The sequence below is a fragment of the Martes martes genome, assembly GCF_963455335.1.
Source record: "Martes martes genome assembly, chromosome: 12".
Taxonomy (NCBI): domain Eukaryota; kingdom Metazoa; phylum Chordata; class Mammalia; order Carnivora; family Mustelidae; genus Martes; species Martes martes.
The window spans coordinates 1,005,440-1,028,451 of record NC_137900.1 but is presented as its reverse complement, the minus strand read 5'-3'; the positions used below and the strand labels follow the sequence as shown (position 1 = coordinate 1,028,451).

The following is a 23,012-nucleotide window of genomic DNA, read 5'->3' as shown; positions in this document are numbered from 1 at the left end:
GGGGGTGCCCTGCACCGCCCCCCGTCACGCTGCTTCCTCTGCCAAGCGCAGAAGAGCCCCCCGGGTTCAGGAAACGCATTCAGACAAGTGAGTTCCCACTGGTCCATGCGACACTTGCACGGGCGGCTTCACAGCCGAAGCCGTGGGTGAGGGCACACGGGGCAGCCCTGTGCCTGAGGTTCCGCACGACCTGAGGTCCTACAAGGTCAGGATCGTCAGTTCCGGGCTTGGGTGGCTCGCCCGGGGCTGTGGACACTGGCACCTCCCAGCCCCCCTCCCCCACCTGCCTGGGAGCAGAGCGGACGGGGTCCCGCTGCCCACGCACCTGATGCAAATCCCCAGGGAGCTCGCCCCAGGGCCGGCCCTCAGCCCTCGCCGTCCCCTGCCGTCTTGAGGAACTCCGGCTGCCGGACGCCCTCACCCCCCTTAGAGCCGGCTGGAAGTCGTGTTTCACTTTATTGGATACACCAGGTATGGGGGTTACAAGTGGGGCGTACGGGTGTGCGGCCTGTGAGCCTTCTCTCCCGCCTGAAATGAACGGACCTCGCCTGCATCGGGGACAAACACAGGCAGACAAAATACAGTCGGGAGGCGTCCCAGAATGGGTCACGTCAGCACTTAAATTACTGAGCTCACAATACCTCAGTGAAAACGGCGGATGCAACCACATAAATTACACTTCAGGTCTGTACACAAGTCTACGAAACAGAATCCCCGTGCTGTGCTCTGTACAACAGTGCCCCTAACACTCCGAACCCAAGACACACCTCCCCCTGATCCCAGAGAAGGGCCCAGATACACATGCAGGATAATCACGATCATTTCCCCAAAATACAAAATCGCACTGGCTTTTTTCTTTTTAAGGCACATTTTCATGGAAGGCACAGAGAGCCCCTGCCTCGGCAGCCCGGTGCTCTTGGGACCCTGCCGGGCGGCGGCCACCCATTCCCACGAGTCCTGGGCGGCGACGGTGGTTGGAGACGGTCGCCGGCGGGGGCGGCGGGAGGAACAGGCCAGCCGCCCAGAAGCCCAAAGGGGCACATCTCCAGGGCACACGCAGGGGGAGGGAAGACGGTGGCTACTCTCCCACATGGCGCAGGCCGGCCGCCCTGCCCGTCTCCCTCAGGGACTGCCGGCCGCATAGGTGTCACCGTGTGTCCTGCCGGGCCACCACCCCCGCCCGGTCAGGTGTCCCCAGCTCGAAGACCCTCTGGCCGCCGGGGCGGGAGCGGCTGCTCTGTGCACAAGAGGACGGCGGGGGAGCAGAGGTCGCGCCGTGAGACGGCAAACCGGCGCCCCCGACCCCGCGCCTGGGGCTCAAGCCTCCCCCAGGGTGCCTGGTGGCCCCGTGCCCCTCAGGCTGCCCGGGGGAACCTCGGCCTCGTCCACCTGCAGAGTGTCATTGTCCCCCAGCAGCTCGGTCTCTGGGACGGAGCCGTCCTCCTCCTCCTCCGCTTCCTGCCCGGGGGTCTGGGCCGCATCTCCGGGGGCGTTCGGCGTGTCCTCCGTGGCCTCCGCAAGCAGGGCCGCCCTGTCCGCCATGGACGTGTTGGAGGGCGCCGTGGTCACGTAGCCCGTGCTGGTGGAGCCGCTGCCGCTGTGGTGGGAGCCGGGCTTCGGGACCACCTGGGCGGGCACATGCGGCGGCGCCATCGGCATGGGGATCTGGACCGGGTAGAAGTTGGGCAGGTAGGCCCCGTAGGCCGGCACCGGCTGGTACCCGTTGACGGGGATGTAGAGCTGGGGAGGGGGCACCATGGGCCTGATCTGGCCTTTCATGGGCATGAACGGCGGCTGCGGGAAGGCCTGGGCCTTCTGCTTGGGGCCCCCATAGCGGGCGTTGCTGACGTTGCTGACGGGGCTGGTGCTCAGGGAGCTGGTCTGCGTGGCGTTGCTGGCCCCCGAGGTCTGTGCCGAGCTGTTGTAGGCGGACAGGCTGCCCCAGGCGCGGAGCCTGCTGTGGATGTCCTTGAAGCGGGGCCGCCGGCCGGGGGCCTCGTGCCAGCACTCGACCATCAGGGCGTACACCCAGGCCGGGCAGTCGTCGGGGCAGGGCAGCACCTGCCGGCTGCGCACCATGTCCACCACGTCCTGGTTGGAGTGGCCGCAGTAGGGCTGCAGGCCGTAGCTGAACACCTCCCACAGCAGCACGCCGTAGGACCAGATGTCCGAGTCCACGGAGAACTTGCCGTGCGTGAGGGCCTCGGGGGACATCCAGCGCACGGGCAGCAGCGCGCCGCCCGTCAGCCGGCAGTAGTCGGCCGAGTACACCTCGCGGAACAGCCCCAGGTCCGAGACCTTCACGCTCAGCTTGTCGTACACGAGGACGTTGCGGGTGGCCAGGTCCTTGTGCACCACGTGGTGGCTGGACAGGTACTCCATGCCCGAGGCGATCTGCGCCACGACGTGCACGAAGTCGGGGGGCTCCAGGGCGGACCTCACCGTGCGGTCGTCGTCCGTGCTGCCCACGTCCGAGTGCGGCGAGCGCATGACCAGGAACTCGTGCAGGTCGCCGTGCGAGCAGTAGCTGAACACCATGCTGAGGGGCTGGTCCTTGGTCACCACCCCCAGCAGGCAGACGATGTTGGCGTGCTGCAGCCGGGCCCGCAGCGTGGCCTCGTGCCGGAACTCCTCCCGCAGCGGGCCCTCCGCCTTGTCCCTCAGCGTCTTGATGGCCACAGCCTGGCCCTGCTCCCCCGGGGCCGGGCCGAACAGGTGGCCCTTGTAGACCTTCCCAAACCGGTCCTCCCCGAGCTCCTCCATGAACCTCACCGACGACAAGCTGATCTCCTTGAGCTTGGCCTGCCGACAAGAAAAGCCCCCGTGAACCACTTCTGTTCCCACAACAGAAGGACAAGCCGGGCAGCGGGGGCGGGGGGAGCCCAGCAGAGGACCCCGTCCCGCCCACCCCAGGCCCCGCCTGACCCACACCCACTCTCTGCTCTTCAACACACGCAGCACCGTGAGGCTGCCGGAAACACGTCAGCGGGTCCCAGCCAGGATGCAAAGTCTGGCCTCCCCCAAACTCCAGAGATACCACTGCAGGGCACGTGGGCACACCTGCTCACACCACACTCACACGCGCACGCACACAGCCAAGCTGGGCGCCACATCCCAGAGGCACCAAGGGACTCTCCCAGCTGCGTCCCCCACCCGGGGCCCCTCCCGCAGCTCCCTGAGGCGTGGCCGCTGCCGAGGCCCAGGCCCCTCTGCTCGTCACAGCGACACCCGGCCTGTCTCCCTGGAACCCTGCTATGCACTTTCCACGATTTCTGTCACTCCTGGAGTCCAGGCCAGCTGTTTTCCAGCTTTCCCTCCGCGGGCCCCTCTCCCTGCTTCTTCTTGGCTGGATACGCTATGACAGAAGCCCCACGGCCGGGGTGGGGGGTGCTGTCCTGCGTCTCGTCACCCCCCACCCCTCCAGCCCCAGCAAACACACAGCGACTGCTGGCTTCCGAGCTGCGTGCACGCTCCCCCGACCGCCCTGACGATCCCCTTCAGAGCCCGGACGGGGGTGACGTCCCCCCAAAGCGTACAAGTAATGTGGAGGCCCAGGCAGGCCGGGACAGGCTCTCGCCTGTGCTGTATCTCGGGGTGGTCTCGCTGTCCTAAGAGCTCTCGGGGCGGGGGAACGGGGGTGTCCTGCCTCTACTCCAAATGCACAGTTCCACCCTTCCCCGAAAATCAAAGCAAAACAAAACCAACCCAACTCCAAACGGACCAGAAAACAGGCCTCCGTCCCTCGTCAGAGCCGGCTGGGCCCCCGTGCGGGGGACCGGTCAGAGCCCTTTCCCTTTGGTTCTCCCGTGGGGAGAGCGGCAGCCCCGCAGACAGACGCAGGACGGCACCCCCTGGCTAATGCACCCGTCTGAGCAGAGGGGGGAGCCCAGACTGGGATGGCGGGATTCCAACACGCCCGCCACTCCCTTCCTAAGGACACAAGTGTCCTGACATGTCTTAGAGGAGATGCGGGGAAATACAGGGCAATTCAGGATGGTGGTGGGTCGTGTATCGAGGAAGCCAAGAACCCGAACGTCGGGGGCAAGCCATCTCCAGGCAGAGGCTGGGCCAGGAGGCGTGGGAGACCTGCTTGTGCTGGGTGATGAGCGGCATCTCCACGTCCTGGCTGGGCGAGGCCATCAGCTGCCGCCGCTGTGGTGTAGATGTGGAAGCCTTCTGCTTATTCCGGCACACACAGACCAGGAAGAAGAGGCACGCGATGACCAAAGGAATGGCGATGCTCGGGACCAGGATGTACAGAATCCCCATCCTGCTGCCGTCCTGGGGACCTGCGAACAGCCAGGGTCACGGGTCCTTAGAAACCATTCCCCGCCCGGCTCCGAGTTCCCGCCAGCCCACTCCCTCCCCCAGCGGCAAGATTCAAGCACAAGGGGACGGTGCCATGAGTTGCACGAAGGGGAAGGGGCGCGCCAAGCCCAAGAATGGGTAACGTACCCCTGCACGTCGGGAGACGCTATCCAAAGCTGCCCCCAAGGACTCAAGCGGGAGTACACGGCTCAGAAAACCCGTGAATGCCAGGGCTCTTGCAGTAGTAACAAGCAAGGTCCCGGGATGAGAAATGACCCCACCGGCGGCATTTTAGGATTTTCCACATTTTGTGTATGATGAAAACATATCGTTGAAGATACTAATCCAAAGTGCATTTGATTTGAAAGAGCACCGGTCGCCACGGAGCCTGACCCAAGGCAGGACGCCGCAGGGCCCCAAGCGTGCTGGGTAGCGCGGCGGTCAAAGGTCCAGCGAGGCTTCCGGTGAGCTCCATGGTTTTCAGAGCGAGACGCGATGCTCTGTCTCCCTCTACGGGATTCCAGACAGGCACAGGGGCATACTGGGCTGCAGCTCTGTCCCAAACCCAGAGTCTGTCTGTCTGTCCCATCAGCCCCCCCACCCCCACCCCGCACCCCGCTGCAGAGAGAACCAAATAAAACCCCAGAACTCCCCCGCTCCCCCCTCGAGGCAGACGTCCCAGAAGCCCCAGGGGGCGGTGGAGGCTCCGGGTCATCTCTCTGGGGAGATTCCATGACCCGCCCCCCCCGTCCCAGGTCAGAGATGGGAGCGCCGTCCAAGCATCCGTGCGACCATTTACTTCATTGTCATGTTTTCAAACTCGCCAGCAGACGCCACGCTTGTTAACCACGGTACCCCAGGACAGGCTGCGTCCTCGCAGCCCCCGGGCCGAAGACTACACCCATGTTAATGGGGGCGTCTGCCCAGTTTCCTACATCCCGCTTAAAGTGAGCAGGGGGACGCGGCATTCGGCTGTTCTGACATACAGAAGCCTCAGTGTCTCGGAGTTCTTTAAAATAGAATTTAAATCGAGTTCTTTTTAAAGGCGGTCGTATCCTCCCTATTCCCCGGCCGCTGGTTTTGTGGCAGAACACTGCATCTGAGACACGGTCCCAAGAGGACCAGACAGCTCCAGGCATCAGCCGGGGGCCGCGCACCATCCCCCGTATGGGGGTTCCTCGGGCATCACCCGAACCCCGCTGGAAGCGATTAGCCTGCTTCTCACTTAGCTGCTAAAAGCCTTCCTACAGTATGTATGCTCCGCATTTCTGCCCTCAGAATGCAAAGTTTTTTGCAATATCCAACGTACCTAGATGGGCCAGATCAAACAGCATACATATTTTTAATGTTTTGATTAATTTTAATTACAAAAGTAATACCGGCTCATTGTGAAAACGTATTCTGTTTTAACATTTCTTTAGGCCACGGGAAATCTCTGTGAAAAGTTTGGCGTGTATCGCTCCAGAACTTCACGCATAACATGCAGGTGCCCGTGTGTGCTCATACACACACGGACACACGCATGCACACGCGCACGTCTTTCCTTCACAAAGAAAGACAGAGAAGGGGGTTGGGGGAGAAGAAGCAAGCAGGAGAAACCAGCTATCGTCCTACAGCTTCTTTTTTCCTTTCTTTCCCCAGCAGGTCATCATGGACACCCTTCCTTGCAGGAATTTTTTTTTAGAAACCGTAGCAATCCACGAAACAGCTTTATGATACTGTCGATATTCTCATTCTTAAAAATTAGTCCTGCAGTGGACGCACGTTCTCGAGGATCCGTGGTCCGATCTGTGCTGAGTTAAGAGGAGTGGCAAATTTGGAACTGGCCCACTCTACTCCCAGGAGGGAAGCGATGCCGGTTTCCATGGCCAGCATCCGTAGGGGGAGGCGCGCCGGGCCCGGGGCCGCCAGTCGGAGGCTGGCGCGGGGACGGCGAGCCCGGCTCTGCTTCACCCTTCCTCTCTCCTCATCCGTCGCTTCTCGGTAACGTCCCAGCAACCCACTGGCTCCAGGAACCAGAACGTTAAGACTCAGAAGGCGGCCAACCTTCTCCCGGGGACCTAGGCCGGTGGGAATCGGCGAAACATAAATGGCCTCGAGACAGAAATAGGGAGGCCTGTGAAGTGTGCGACCCTCAACCGCGCTCTCTTGTCCCGTTTGTACTTTAACAAGGACGTGGCAGGGAGACCGGTCACAAGACCGAAGTTCTGTTGTTCCTCGCTCTGCCAGCTCTGCCTGTGGGAGCCGGGGCAGCGGGAGGCGAGGGAGGGCGGGAGGTGCCGTGTCCCCAAGGCCAGGTGCCAGGCCGAGGGCTGTGGCTGCAGCAGGAAGCCCGTCCACCAATACTGGGAAACAGGGCGTGACGACACTGATGGAGAAACGAGGCACCAAACTGACCATCCCAGGGCCGCCCGCAAGGAAAGGGCTGGCGAGGGGCCCCCAGACCTAACCGGCCGTCTCCCCCGCGTGGTGGAATCGGGGGTGAGAGGCACACGACTCCAGAGAACGTCCCATAACGACCAGGTACTACTTCCAGAACCGGCAACGGCTTTATTTAAAGCCGGTCATCAAGGCGCCGCGTCGGGGAGGCGCCCTGGGACCCCAAGCCATCCCCAGGTGCCCTCAACAGTCAACGCTTTTAAAAAAAAGAGAGAGAGAATACATACTACAAGAGGGAACGTCACAGAGTTCCATGCGTACGTTTTTATTCTGCGTGAAGCACCAGGGGGCCTCCATCTGCCCTCCGGGGTTGCGGCAGTAGGCGTGCCCCCCTCCGAGCTCGGGGAAGTCTGCGCTGCTCAGCTGGTGGCTGTGGGGGAGCTGCAGGGCCCAGGGCTGGCACTGGTGGCCCGACTTGGTGGTGCTGGCCGTGCCTCTGTAATCCGTGCCCGAGCCGTTGTAGCACTGATGGTCTGCGGGAGAGAGACGCGTGAGGACGCCCGGCTGGCGAGCGGCGGCGGCCCTTCCGGAAAGGACCACCACCACCACTTTGCCCGCACGCACCGGAACCGGCACTTCCGGGAGACCGAACGACCCGACTTCCAAAAACAGCAGCACTAAAGCCGCAGGCCCACCAGGTAAGTCGGGGGATGGAGTGGGGGGCATCCGGGGACACACGTGAGGAAGGAAGCCCATCCGAAGTCATCCCATGAGTGTGGAAGCCCCTGGGGACCCGCCAGGCCCCTCCGTTGCAGGAGGACGTCAACCCCAACCTCACGCTCGCTTTGCCGCCCGGGGAGGACACCCGGGCACCCCCGTGTCCAGGGCGGAGACCCGGAGCCCTCTCGGAGCCATCCCGCTGCCTTCGTTCTGTAGCCGAGCTCAGCACCTCCTGAAGACAGACCCGCCAACCTACGTTCCGTCTTCTGCAGCTATTATCACGCGCAGAGTGAGGAGCGAGCCCTGCCGCCTGGATCTGGACAGCCCCGGGAGCCCAGAGATCGGGCTCTGACTGCCCCCCAAGGAGCTCTGCGGGGCTCTGAGAATCCCCAGCCTCACCAAAGAAGTGGCCGGAGTCCAGGGCCTGGGACGAGGGTGGGCTCTTCCCCGCTCCCACCCCTGCAAGGGGCAGCAACCCTGACCCGGTCAGAGAGGAGAGCTGCTCAGGGATCGCAGGGCAGCCTGGAGGCCGGCCGTGCCCCTGCTCAGGCTGCTAACGGGCACGGAGGTGACGCCCTCTGCTCCCCGACCCCCGGAAGTGGAGTCTGAAGCCCAGTGACGTAGGGACTCGTGCCAGCGCCGTGCGCCCACCACAAGAGGACCCCAGAGCCCTCGCGGGAAACCCCACGGCCCGCTGGAGGGGCCCCGGGGCTGGAGCGGTCGCGGCCGCGGCCAGGACAGGGCGCGCACGGAACTCACAGCGGCCCAGCCTCTCCGCGGGGATGCCGATGCGCATGCAGTTGGCGGCGTCCGGGCTCTCGGGCAGGGGCAGCGCCTCGCACTTGGGCAGCTGCAACCGCATGAGGATGAGCGGGTTGGAGCGCGCGATGGTGTACTCCTGGCGGCACAGGTCGCTCTCCAGCACCTCGCACTCGTCCCGGCACAGCTCGCGGGGCTTGGGTGCCCGGGACCGCGCGTCGCACAGCGGGAACACGAAGTGGCAGAAGGACGGGATGGCGAACTGCGAGCACTGGTCCGACAGGTGCGTGGAGGTGCCGATCATGGTGAAGGCCGCTGCGGGGGCGGTGAGATGGGCGTCAGGCTGGGTGGGCACCTGCTCCCGGGCCCCTGAACTCCGCCGGAGCCTCCCCGCCCCCACGTCCCCGCCGCACCTGGTGCATCTGGCCCCCTCTCCCAGTCGTGGCCCCCCTTCCCCTCCCAGCAGGGCCCCCCACCCTCTGCCCTGTCCTCTGCACACCCAGAAAGGCTCTCACCAAGGCAGGCCCCCAGAGAGCAGGAGCGGCCCGGACGTGCTGGGAACACAATAAGTCCCAGTCCAGGGCTTCACTTACAAACGTGGAACAAGAGAGAAGGGGAAACCGGGCCCAGGATCTCACCCGGCTGGATGCTTCTCCCAGCACGGGAAGATTCCGGGGTCAGACCCAAAACCACTTCCCAAGGCACTGCTAGGAACTGGGCTCTGCAAGCAATGGGCGGTAGCCAGGGCAACGGGCCTGGGTGACGTCTAGAAGCAGAGACCGGAAAGGGCACAGGGACAGAGCCTGGCGTCCTGTGGGACTGTGGCTGACCCGGCGGCCCGGGGAGGCTGCAGCGGGGAGGGTGGAAGGGTGCCCCCGAGGAGGACGGCAGCAGGGCAGACACACGGGGACCAGAGCTCCGACCAGGCAGCAGCAGGAGAGGCCGGGGAGAGAGGGGAGCCCCCAGACAGCCGGAGGGCGCTCGGAGGGGCAGAGGGAGGTGCCCTGAGATAAGGCAGCAGAGAAGCAGGCGGAGCTGGGGTCTGAGCCGCGGTGGGCTGGCTGTCCTCCCAGGCAGGACACGGGGTGGGGCGGAGGGGAACAAACGTGGCGTGTGACCCGGAGAGAGCACGCAGTGCCACTGCGGGCCGAGCGGGAACACGTGCGGGGGCGGGAGGGCGCGGTCCCCCTCTCCCCGTCAAGGCTCAAAGGGAGGCCGCAGCGGCATGCCCGCCGCCCCGAGGCCCACCCGCTGTAGCCCGCGAAGGCTCTGCTCCTGAGGATGTGACCCGGGCGGCTGAAGAGAGAGGCTCCTGCCCACACACCCTGCACAGCAGGCGAGAAAACAGGCGGGCCGGGCTCTCGCCCCGGGACACCGGCCGGTGGCTCGTGCTGCGGCGCCCCGTGCAGTCAGCAGGCGGTGCTGCGGGCGCCCACTCTCCGCCGAGGGGCCCGGCCCAGGGCAGCCCCCAGAACCGATGAGCCGGAGGGAGCCCAGCTCCGGCGCTGCCCGTTACCCACCACGGACGGCGGGTCCCTCGTCCCGTCTGGTCCCGTGCGGTGACCTGTCGAGGCCACACCCTGGGGGACGGAAGCCCACACAGAGCGTCTGAGGGAGCTTGGGAGAGGAACACGGGGTCCCTGCTCCTTCCGGTCCCTTCCGGCCAAGACTGACGCTGAGGGAGGGGCAGGAGGTCCCCGGGCAGGGTCTCTCGGAGACGGCTCGGGAGCCCGGGGCGAGGCCCGGTCAGGCCCGCTGCGGCGGAGCTGGGGGCCGGCAGGAGGGCGGGCGTGGTGTGGCGGGGACCCCAGGCACGGAAGGACGGTCGAAGCCAGACAGACCTGGCGTTGCTCTGGGGCCGTCAGCAGCGGAGCGTGACCCCGTCAGGGTCTCTGCTCTTCCCTTGCCCCTTCAGACGCGTCCCGCGAGGGCTCACTTCTCAACGTCCGGCTCTAGGTACCCAGAACGTCCAGCAGCTCATGTCCCCTCCTCGGTCCACTCCCCACGTCACCTTGAAGGTGTCTTGGGGCCCTTTCCTCGGGAAGCACCCAGAGTCCTGCGGGTTCTGACAAGCCCGCCCCAGACAGGACACCGCAGAGACAACGGCCTCGGAACCACAAGCCCGTCAGCCCAGGTCAACTTCGACCTTCCTCTCACGTCCACACACCTAGAGATGCCCGTTCTAGACTTTTGTCTAAACGCTGTCGTGCGGTCCACCTGCTCGGACAGCAGACGTGCTCAGCGTTTCCAGCCATTCCCGGAGACGTGACTCGGGGACAGCCTCGTGCCTGGGATCCGGGTTCGTCAGTGAGTGGGACGCCCGGGCTGAGGACCGCGGCCAGCGCTTCCCAGGCCGGTTAGGACGGAGGATGTCAGAGTGCGTGGCTCCTACTAAGGCCATAATGGACTCTTCCCTTAATGAAAGAGAAGCGACGAGAAAAATCTAAGAGCCCTGCTTTTGTCGAGGGTGATTTCTGTTCCCTGGAACCTGCATCACGGCTCTGAGGCACGGGAACGGCCACACCGAACCCTAAGGTAAATCACTGAATGTTGTGGCCCAAAAGGTATGAGCGGTTCTGCTTCAGAGAGCATGAAAAGCTTTTCCAAAAATAGCAAAGTTCTCAAACGGGCTCTTCTTGGACGACCACCGTCCTCCTGCTTCTCAGTGGACAGCTGGCCCCGTCCTCAGGGGGCTCGGGAACCACGGGCCGGGCGGACCCTTGCACGGCCATCGCCCTAGACCCTCCAGCTTGAGGTGAAAGCGAAGGGAGGGGTGACCCGGATTTGGAAGGACAAGTCGATGCCGTCTGGAGTCTGGAGAGGAAACGTGTGTGGGCGGGGGGCGGGTAGAGCAGAGAGGGGCTTAGGTTGAATTCGTTTTCTTACTTCTCAAAGCTTTTCCCCCAAGATGACCTTCACATCACCATGTAAAAGCCAGTGCACGGAACGGGAACCCTGCAGAGACAGAGAGCAGGCCGCCGCCTGCCGAGGGAGCCGCCCCCTTTCCCACGCTGTGAAGCAGGTCCCCGAACACCGACTGTCCGCGGGACCTGAATGCTGGCCGTCGGCGGCCCGGGAGCGTCCCCGGACACCGCCACGGACTGCAAACCCCTCTCCCCAACACCGACGTCGGACCCGTGAAGCTCTTCACCGAGCTCAGATCTGCGGAGGGGCAGGAGTCACGGAAGGCAGAACAGAGAAGTGCAGCGATTAAGTGCGGTGGGCGCCGGCCTCCCTGCGGTGTGGCCAGCCCGGGGACAGGAGGCCCTGGTGACGCAGTGAGCACAGGACGTCTCAGGACTCTGGAGCCACGCGGTGGGCCTGGGTAAGTGTGCTTGCTAGTGGGAACGCACAAACGGGAACATTGGAGGGCAAACCCTGGGGCCAGTCCCCGCTGCTTCCAACAGGGCTGTCTGACTCTGTCGCACGACACGTGGACAGGGACTCTGTGTCCGAGATTGGAAATAAACGCACCAGGGGGGCGGAGACGGGCGGCGCGCGCTCACGGTCTGACAATGACGATGCGGGGCTCCTACCTGTGATGCGGTTTTCAATCTCTCCCTGCATCTGGAGGGAGTCCACGTAAATGGTCCGGTTCCCGATGAAGCGTGCGCACGCAATCCCGCGGTATGGCTGGCAGAAGCCATCCTCGTGGTAGTCGTCTCTGGGGAAGACACAGCCGTGAGCACACTGGCTTGTTTTTCTCCTCAAATCCAACATTTTTTTTTTTTTTTTAAGATCTTAAAATTTCACTGGGTTGATTTTTAGTAACATACACATCAAGTAATACACCCAGCTAGATCTTTTTTTGAAAAGGATTTTTATTTTTCATCACGTTATGTTAGTCACCCTACGGAATGTCATCATGATCTCATCGTCTCGCTCCTTGGTATCGACGTAAATGAGCCGGAAACTCCGGACCACCCGAAAACCTGCCCAAACTTGGGAGCGACCAAGCTGTCCTCCAGCAGGTGATGGGGAAAGAAACCGCGGCCCGTCCAGATGGAAGAGCTTTTAGTACCAAACGCAAAGGAGCCATGAAAAGACGGAGGAAGCTCACATGTGTGGGACTAAGTGAAACACGATCCAGAGAGGCCGCGTGCTACAGGAGTCCAGCTGCCGGACCTTCCGGAAAAGGCAGAACTATGGAGACAGGGGAAGGTCAGTGGCGGCCAGGGGCTGGGGGAGGGGTGGTGCACGGGACCACAGGCAAAGCACAGGGACTTCGGGGCCAGGAACCGACTCTGTAGGATACCGTGACCCGTGACGGCGGGTGCGTCTTTCTAGATCCGACGCTGGAGCGGCACAGGTTTGAACCTCGTGAGTCCACTTACGGGCAACGTGTTTTCAGTGAACACAACAGAGTATGACAAATGTACTTTGTGTCCCTTATGATTTTCTTAATAGCATTTTCTTTTCTGTAGCTGACTTTATTGCAAGAATTCAATCCATAACGCATACAACACACAAAATATGCGTTAACTGACTAAGTGATCGGTAAGGTGCTAGGAGTTCAGTTTTGGGGGAGCCAAAAGTTACACACAGATTTCCAGCCACACATGGGGTCGGCGTCCCATTCCCCCTGTTGTCCAAGAGTCTGCTGCCCGAAGTCCCAGCAGGGACAGCAGCCAGAGTGAAAGCTCGCGGGTACAGACTTCAGCTAATCGTAAGTACCGGCACTGGCTCGTCCGTGCTAACCAACGCGCCACACTAAGGGGAAACCGCAGTTGTGGGTGCTGGGGGGTAGTCGGTGAGAACCCTCCGGACTTCTGTTCAATTTTTCTGGAAATCCCAAATGGCTCTAAAATATAAAATCTATTAACTTAAAAAAATCCAGCATCGTTAAGGGGCGTGGCGCCACGGAGTGTGACAGATGGATCATAAACATGAAGCATACGCACGGGTGGGCACACGTCCACGTCTGTGAGCAAATGCACACAGAACGCTGGCCACGAAAGTCTCATCCCACCCGTGAGCCACGGCAGAAACATCACAGCGCACCCCACGAGCATCGGTTGTCTGCAAGCCAGACTCGTGAAAGTGATGACAGTCCAGGAACCGCTTTCCTGCGTCACAGGAGAGAAATCTTTGAAATGGAGGGAAACAATGGGGATCCCCGAAAGTCTGGCCCTCAAATAAGCTGTACAAGGAGATGTTCTTATTCCACGGCAGAGAAGTAGACGGCACGGACCACACTTCGAAACACAGGGGCTGGGTGGAGAGCCTCACCGAAGCACAGCCCTCCCCCTGGGACCCCCAGTTCGACTCCCTCCCCAGGGCCTTTGCACGGCACGCACAGGGCCCGCTGGAGTCTGTGCCACATTCTATTGTGTGAATCTGTTAGTTGTGCCTTCAGCTGACGAGATCAGGCGTTCTGAGTACCTGCTTTTCAGAGAGCCCTCAGGATGCTCCAAGGAGACAGGGGAAGGGGCCACAGCAGATATATGAGAGCAGGCAGTGGCTGGAGCAAAGGAGAGGTGCTTGGGGCTCCCAGGGCAGGTTACGGACAAGTGCGTTAGGACTGTAATTAAGTCACTGTTTTCTAGCAAATCTGTAACCAGCCCCTAAGCCTGACAGCACTCGTCAGTCCGCCCTACAGTGGTTTGGACAGGCCCCCAGGAAAACCTGTGTCGTGTCCAGCTCCACCAAATGGACGTGAAAACCCGTATTCCGGCTCCCTCACAAACGTAAAATCCGGACACTCGTCACGGCAGAGACAAAGGGTCCGGCAGAACACCCTTTCAGCTGCTCAGCTCTCTCCCTCCTGGGCACCCGCAGGAGCTCTCTTTTTCAGAGAAAGGAACCTGGAGCCATAAATAACCAAAACAAAGAGACTGTGGTGTCGACAAGAGCTGGACGCCCTTTCTCACAAGCTCACTTAGCCATTATTTCCTTGGGTCAAGGATTCCTTAAATATAGTTTAATTAGACAAGCACACATGCTAACAATACAGCCCGACCCCCTCCCTTCTCACTCTGTGAGCTGGAGTCAGCTGCTGATTAAACGAAAACCGGTGCCTACCAAACGCACCAAAAGCACACATTGGCTCTGCCCCAGGGCGTGTGCCACCCATCACCGCTTGCCCACTGCGCCTGGAAAATCAGAGACGCCCACGCTCCTTGTAATGTCACCTGCGCATGGGAGAGGAGCTCTGATGCAGTCAGTCCTTTAGGGTGAGGAAAACAGTTGGGAAAATAATGTCAAATTAAACCTGAAATAACTAGAAAATACTCATGATGAGAACAGAAATCAATACAAAAGAAACAGAAAAATCAATAAAGCCAAAAGTTAGTTCTTGAAAAAAAAAAAAAAAGAACAAAATTGCTTATACCTAGAAAAACTGAAAAAGAAAAACAGAAGAAAGAGAAACACACATAACCAATATCACAAACGCAAAGGGACATCACCAAAAACTCTACAGATGTTAAAAGATAATAGGAAACGTTATGCACAAATATCTGAATGTAGATCCAATAACTTAGAAAAATCGGGCAAATTCCTTGAAAAACAATACACTAAAATTAGTGGAACCAGAAATAAAAACTCAGAAGAGCCTTAAGTGTCTTAAGGAATTTGAAGTTGTAATAAAAAACCCTCCCATGATTAAAACCCCAACCCCAGATAATAGAAACTGGTGAATTCTGTCAAACATTTAATGAAGAAACAGTAATTTTACATAAACTCTTCCAGAATATAAAGGAATAAGAGATACCACCCAGATCATCTACGAGATGCACTGACACAAGTGACTCACAAGCACGTCCAAGGACATCACAGAAAAACGTGCCCGGGACCGAATGGGCACCACGCTTCACAAAACACTAGTGGAGAGACTGGACCCAACAAGACAAAAAGACAAAGAACTTCTCAAACTCAACACACACAAAACAGATAATCATATCAAAAAAATGGGCAGAAGACATGAACAGACACTTCTCCAAAGAAGACATACAAATGGCTATCAGACATGTGAAAAAATGTTCATCATCACTAGCCATCAGGGAGATTCAAATCAAAACCACATTGAGATACCACCTGACACCAGTTAGAATGGCCAAAAGTACCAGGACATGAAACAACAAGTGTTGGAGAGGATGTGGAGACAGGGGAACCCTCTTACACTGTTGGTGGGAATGCAAGTTGATGCAGCCACTTTGGAGAACAGTGTGGAGATTCCTCAAGAAATTAAAAATAGAGCTTCCCTATGACCCTGCAATTGCACTACTGGGTATTTACCCCAAAGATACAGATGTAGTGAAAAGAAGGGCCATCTGTACCCCAATGTTCATAGCAGCCATGGCCACGGTCACCAAACTGTGGACAGAACCAAGATGCCCTTCAACGGATGAATGGATAAGGAAGATGTGGTCCATATACACTATGGAGTATGATGCCTCCATCAGAAAGGACAAATACCCAACTTTTGTAGCAACATGGACAGGACTAGAAGAGATGATGCTGAGTGAAATAAGTCAAGCAGAGAGAGTCAAGTATCATATGGTTTCACTTATTTGTGGAACATAACAAATAACATGGAGGACATGGGGAGATGGAGAGAAGGGAGTTGAGGGAAATTGGAAGGGGAGGTGAACCATGAGAGACTGTGGACTCTGAAAAACAGCCTGAGGGTGTTGAAGGGGCAGGGGGTGGGAGGTTGGGGAACCAGGTGGTGGGTATTAGGGAGGGCACGTATTGCATGGAGCACTGGGTGAGGTGCAAAAACAATGAATACTGTTAAGCTGAAAAGAAAAAAAAAAGGACAACAGAGATGGGCCGTGAAACCCCTGGGCTCATCAAGAACACAAGGTATTTCAACATTTAAAAACTGGTCACTGAAAACAGAGACAAGGAGGGACACTGTGTCATCCTCTCCGTTGAGAAGGAAAAAAGGTCAACACAGTTCAACACTCATTCGTGACCCAAACTCTCAACAAACGGAAAATCTCTCCTACTCTACTAACAAGGGCATCTCAGATGCCTACAGGGAACATGTTACTTAACGGTGAAATCAGGGACATTTCCCCACAGACACTGAAGACGACGAACCTGTCTGCCCTAACCAGTTCCAGCTGACCTCGGCACGGAGGCAGATGATCTCTCTGTCAAATAAATAAAACCTTAAAAAAAAAATGTACAAGACCTCCCCACTTAAATCTTCAAAACACTGTAGAGAGAAAGACAAAAGAAGCTACATTAATAGAAATACGTACCACATTCACAGGACGGACCATTCCATGGTTTCAAGGAGTCAATTCTCCCAAAGCACATCACCCGTCAAATCCTAGCACAATTTCCACACAAATTCCTTTACATCACGGGGCGGAAAAAAAAGCCAAAAAACAAAAAAACTATATAACGAGAAAATGACTAAGTGAGCAAAATCCACAGCACCAGGAAGGGGCAGACTGACATCACGTGTCTCCAGACGTACAACCCTGAGAAGGACACGTCACTTATAAGACCTTCAAGTATAAAATTCATACGCGGCCTCTCATTGTGAACATCGTAAACATCAGCCAAATTCAACTTCAGAGACACGCTGTACCATAACCGTCTCCGGTGACCAAAAATGCCAGCGTCACGAAAGGCTGAGGACCTGTTCCGGATTAAAGACACTAAAGCAACGTGGAGAGGATCCCGTCCCCAGAGAAGTGGTCCACACAGCGCTCCTGGGACAAGTGGAGAAACTGGAGAGTGAAGGACACGTGTCACAGGACACCCTGAATCTGAAGCTGTGGTTCGCTGAGGAAACAGGTCGACCTTGGGGACTAACACGGAAGTACAAAGGGAAAAGGGGCATAAGGAACACAGCCAGTTCTCGGGCGGCTCAGGAAAGGGGAAAAGTACGAACATGCATGGGAAAATGACAAGTCAAAGAGGACACGATCACAGTGGGCAAGCCCGCGTAAAGAGATAAGAGATTACTCCTAATTGCTTTTCTCGTCACTTTTCTGTACATTTGGAGTTATTTCAAAACGGAAAGTTAAAAACGTCCCAGTACGTACTTCGGTAGAAACTGACAAACTCTAGAATTTACATGTAAATGCAAATCAGAACAGCAGGACCGTCATGAACGAGGAGGAAGGAGGGTGAACTGGAACCACCCGATTCCGAGACTTACCACGTTACAACGTCGGAGACAATGTGCTGCTGGGATACGAGGACATGATGGAGAATCTCAAAACAGACCCTCACCAATGGTCAAGAGATTTTCAGTGCAGACACGAGGCATCTGAGGGGGACCCGACAATGGTTTCAAAAATGGTGCTGGAAGGACTGGATATTCGGAGGCTTTTTGTTTTTGTTTTAAGGATTTTATTTATTTACTTGAGAGAGAGAGAGTGTGCACAGAGGGAGAAGCAGACCCCCCAATGAGCAGGAAGCCCGATGTGGGGCTCGATCCCAGGACCCTGAGACCATGACCCGAGCCGAAGACAGACACTTAACTGACTGAGGGACCCAGGCGCCCCAGAACTGGATATTCGTATGGAAAAAATAAACTCAAAGCCATAGCTCCTACCGTACACAAAAACTGATTTTGAGATGGACCACAGACCTAACCATAAAAGCTAAAATTATGGCCCTTATGGAAGAAAACACCGGAGAATGTCCTTATTCTACTGAGATAAGCAAAGGCAAAGATTTCTCAGACACAGTGCATAAGAGAAAAAAAAGATAAACTAACTTACTAAAATTAAATTTTCCTGGGGCGTCTGGGTGGCGCAAAGGTTAAACAGCCAGCTCTTGGTTTCCTCGCGGGTCCGATCTCAGGGTCCTGGGATCCAGCCCCGTGTCGGGCTCCGTGCTCGTCAGGGAGTCGGCTTCCCCCCCCCCCCCCGCCCCTCCTGCTCCTGCTCCCTCCTTCTCTCTCAAATAAATAAACAGATCTTTAGATAAATTTAAATTCTGCTGCTCCCCGAAAGACAGCATTACGAAACTAAAAAGGCAAACCACAGTCACTTTTTCTCTGGCAAAGGAATTGTGTACAGAATATATAAGAAGTCCTACAACCCCGCAGGGAGACACACGCCGTGGGAAACCTGAGCAAAGGCCTGAGACAGTTCACGAAAGTGCAGCCTGAAAACACGGTCCCGCTCTCGGTGAGGAGAGACTATACACCAAACCACCACAAATCATCCCCACACAAGTGCTGGAAGGCTCAAGTCGGACGACCCCGCACGCTGGCGTGGACGTGGGGCGGCCGGACTCTCACACCGCGGGCGGCAGCAGGAAACGGAAAGGCCGCTCCGGGGAGGAGCTGGGCACTTCTTCGGCGTGTGCACGCCCCGACCGCCGGACCCGGTCACCCCGCGGCCGGGACGCGGTCCAGAGCCGTGGAAACACGCTCACGGAAATACTCGCACACAAACGTTCCCAGCGGCCGTATCTGTAACTGCCCCAAACTGGAAACCCAAATGCCCGTCAGCACGCAAGGACACTCACTGTCACGTCTTCCTGAAACAGCGGCTGGTACGCGGGGAGACCCGGGAAGAGTCTCTCAGGTCTTACATCGCAGGGAAGAAGCCGGACACGAGAGGCTTCACGAGGACGTAGCACCCACGCGCGAACTCCCGTTTCTGTCTCGTGCACTGCGGCGCTCACCGCCCCCCGAGCAGCGCCTGGCCCACAGCTGACCCTCAACACACATCTGTTAAGTGAGTGAACGCTTTCTTCAACAACGAGACACACGCTTCATATTTCTAATTCGAGATAAAATACTCCCAGCATCCGGTTACGCGGACGTCGTGTTTGACGTGGCAAAAAGCGTCGACGGGGTCCGGGGGAGCACGCCCGACACCAGCATTCACGGCCCCAAAACCCAAGTCAGCAGACCCTCTCCGAAACCGTCTCCAAGGCCAGGGTCATACGCAGCGGCCGGAGGCAGAGCAAGGGTGGCTCGGGGCTCACAGTTCACCGGGAGGGAAGTGTGGTTCTCCTCTGTGGAGCGCAGCGGGGCTCGTCCCTCCCGGGCAAACCTTGGAAGGTGAGTATCGCCCTGGGTGACTTTGGCGGTCTGTGCGTAAAAAGCTCTCATCCCTAAATACTAGGGCATAACAGCTAGTGCGTGGGCGCAGGTGAAAACAAAAGGACCAAGCGGAGGCACCGGATGTGTCACCACACGTCCCGCGCGGATACCGTCACCCCTGCTAACGCGCAGACACGTCCGCGTGTCACTGTGCGGTGAACGAAGGAGGCCGTGGGTGTTCCCCGACGCTCCCCACGAGGATCTCTTTGCCCCTTCCCGCCTGCATCACGTAATCTTAAACACCCGGGCTGGCTCCTCCCTCTCTCCAGCTCCGCTCGATCAGGTGGGGCGTTCGTGGCTTAAACATCAAATGCTCAGTGTCAGCCTTTGCCGGGGACAGTTCAGTCTCCTAGGGTGAGACAGCTTGGTTTCTCCTGAAGTCATTTTTAATCACTGGCTTGTTGGCAGTTTCAGTGTGTTTTTTTTTAATAGTGCTATTTTCCTGTAATTAGGATAAAGCTTGAACTCGGTTATGACAGTTCCCCAAAAACGGCTGTGAAAGGAGCCGGAGGGAGCAGATCGCCGAGTTCTGTTTAGACACGCCAGTTGTGGGGCATCTCTGAGTCATCCGCCCGGGGGGGCCCGGTGCCGCGGAGTCCGGGGGCCTGGAGACGGGGAGAGAGTCAGACCGGGAAACGGGGCTTCCAGGGCCGCGAGCGCACGGGCGGTGAGCGGCCAAACCCTTGGAGTCACACGCACCTTGCCAAGTAAGAAAAGGGCTTGGGACGCGGCCCCATTTGTCGATTTCCCAGAAGCCGATCACGAACCTAATTCACAACCATCCAAAAGAGCAATGCGCTCCCTGTAAGCGGCATCTGTTGAAGCTCCTGGGGGTGCTCACACGCGGGGACCGTGGCGTTGACCCAGCACAGCCAGGCAGGAACCAGGGCAGGTTTCGGGGGTCACCCCGCCTGCCTCGCCCCACCCCACCGCATGCCCAAGCCACCAGGCTACGCCACGGTGGACGCACGGGTCTGTCATCGTGAAATCGAACCACGTTTGTTTTTTTTTTTAATTTATTTATTTGACAGACAGAGATCACAAGTAGGCAGAGGCAGACAGAGAGAAAGGGGGAAGCAGGCTCCCCGCTGAGCAGAGAGCCCGATGCGGGGCTCGATCCCAGGACCCTGGGATCATGACCTGAGCCAAAGGCAGAGGCTTTAACCCACTGAGCCACCCAGGTGCCCCTCGAACCACGTTTTAAAGGGCAGATGCGAATGGAGCCCGTAGATGAAACACGGGACGCGCGGCCTCCCGCTAATCCCCTCACGTCATCCGAGCTGCCGCCTGAGCGAGCCGCGGTAATGCCGTCTTTGAACCACGTCTGCGGAGGCACGGCTGCTCTTAAAGCCGCTGTTCCCCACGTACACACCCTCCTCACCCTCCCTTCAAAAGCATGAAAGGAAAAGCAGTAAATCCCTTCACCTCGCTCGACACCCACGTACTGGCATCCAACGCCCTGCCCGTGGGTGCAGGTGTGGCCGTGTGAGGGCAGCCGCCGGGGCGGGGAGCCTGGAGGGCAGTCGCCGCAGCCGTTCCCACTCACAGCGCTGACCCGTGGCCCTCGGGGGTCGGCCGAGGCTCCGCTGGTGCTCACAGGCCGGCTCCCCGTTTGCAGGCACAGGCCCACGGCTGGTCCAACAAGGAGGAGCCTAAGGAGATGTCCCAAGAGAGGAGTCACAGGTGAGACGAGCTGGGGACACTCCAGGGACAAAAATGGAGAACGTGTGGACAAATCTGGTTTTGGCCCACTGATTTCCCCTCTTTCTGTCTTGGTTTTGGTTAATTTCCAGAGATGCCACAAGGAGGGGAGGTTCGTCTATGGAGACACAATCAGCATCCAGCTCGGGCGCGTCAGACCACAAGGTAACCCGATTACGGAAGGTCGTCCACCAGCACAAAGTGGCAGATGGTTCGGGAACTCGCTCAGAGCAGAACTCACCCTGGTCGAGCGCACTTCAGGCCGGAGCCGTAACGTCACACAACGCTGGGAGCACGACTCCGTAACATAACATTAATATTCTCAAAGGAGAAAAACTACAGAATCACCGTTGTATCTGAGAAAAGTGACAGCAAAAATCGGACTTCTACTCCGCAGTTCCAAGAAAAATACAAACCGACAGAAATCCAGATGGAGAGTAAAACAGGATGGCCAAGACATCTGAAAGCAATGGTGGAGTGATAAGGGGGATGTATGAGTCAGCCCAGCCTGCGGTAACAAATAGCCCCGACGGGTCTACCTGACTCTGCATAGTTCTGGAGGCTGAGAGGCTCAGCATCCAAGTGCCGGCCCGTTCGGCTCTGGCGTACAGACGGCCACCCTCCTGCTGTGTCCGCACGCTGTGGACAGAAAGATCTCCTGGGTCTTCCTCTTCTTGTACGGACATGAGTCCTTCAGGATCAGGGTCCCACCCTTATGACCCCATTTAACTGTAATCTCCTCCTTAAAGACCGTACCTCTAATACTGTCACTTGGCCCTGGGGGTGAAGGCTTCAATGTGTGAAGTGGGGGATGGGGGTGGAGGGAGACATAATCCAGTCCACAGCAGCAGAGTGAGAAAATCTCTCTACAGACACCAAGACATATTGCAAAGCTACGCTGTCGGAACGGTGTGATGATATTCCAGAGACAGACGCTGCAGGAACACACTGGAGAGCTCAGAGCAGACACACATGTGCAGGAATCTCACGTTGACAGAGGTGACGTCACACTTAATGATTACCGATGGCGCCATTCATTAGATGGTGCCAACGACTAGGCCATCGGTAGAGAAAACACGACAGGAGAGCCCCAGCTTGTACCAGCACAGAAGTCAGTCCAGATGGAGTAAGAGCTACAGAAAAGTTCTAACTAGAATATAGGTTAAAACTCTTGCAAACCAGTAGGAAAAACACAAATCATCCAATGAAAAATGGGTAAAATACAGTCTATTCTGGTTATTTGCAGTAATTATTTCCTATGAAGGCGTTGCAAATGCTGAATAAGCAAATACGGAGCCATGGCTCCCAGGGGAAAGGCAGAGATGGTTTTCTGCGAGTCCGTGGTCATGACATTTTCATTATCAATACGTAACCTTGTTCCATGTGTGTTTCTGTTTGAAGACGTCTTCTGTAATGTGTGTTGATGATTCATTAACGTCGAGCTGAGGGCCAACAGCACCGTAACTCACGCCTGAAGGAAGCTTATCTAACACACGTGTTTTCTCCGTGGGGCCCGTCACAGCCTTCTGGTGCTCAGGAACTCTTGAGAGCACCTCAGCGCGGAGCTCAGGGCCGCCCTGCACAGCGAAATCACTCACAAGCAGCCCCAAATGAGAACAGACTGAAAACACCGTGTTTACCAAGGGGCAGCTGAAGTAAGACCGCAGACCTCGGGTGGGACGTGTGCACAGGCAACGCACAGGCAACACATGTTTCACTGCTCTGCCTACAACCATGAGTGACAACGAAACCGCCTGACTACTGACTTCGGAGTTACAATGAGATTTTAGCGAGTAAGAAAATGTGAAGCCAGAGAATCTGCAGATAAAGAGGACAGACTGCACCAACGGGCAATTCAATGGTCACTAAACAAACAAAATATGTTCAACTCCCTCTGTCTCTGCCATTCCCCTTTCTCATGCCTTCTCTCTCTACCAAATAAATAAGTAAAATCTTTAACTAACTAAATAAGTGAATGAATGAATGAATGAATAAAATAAAAAGGAGGTAGGAGCAGCCATATTATTGTCAGGCAGCACTGAATTCAAAGCAAAAAGCACTAAAAGGGACTAAAAACAAAATAAAAGCTGTACAGCCTCAAACCTATAGGCATTTAGGA

General features: G+C 57.5%; 1 protein-coding gene across 1 annotated transcript in view; it reads right to left on the bottom strand.

Moving 5' to 3' along the window:
* Positions 1-444: 444 nt before the first annotated feature.
* ROR2 (receptor tyrosine kinase like orphan receptor 2) overlaps positions 445-23,012 on the bottom strand; it is a gene marked incomplete at its 5' end in the record, with an annotated part of 165,198 nt that continues 142,630 nt past the window's right edge. The window contains 5 exons of the mRNA XM_080820455.1: positions 445-2,802; positions 4,087-4,289; positions 6,975-7,220; positions 8,167-8,481; positions 11,703-11,830. Of these exons, the coding sequence (XP_080676581.1) occupies positions 1,318-2,802; positions 4,087-4,289; positions 6,975-7,220; positions 8,167-8,481; positions 11,703-11,830 (2,377 nt within the window). The 3' untranslated portion in view covers positions 445-1,317. The remainder of the gene's footprint in view (positions 2,803-4,086; positions 4,290-6,974; positions 7,221-8,166; positions 8,482-11,702; positions 11,831-23,012) is intronic.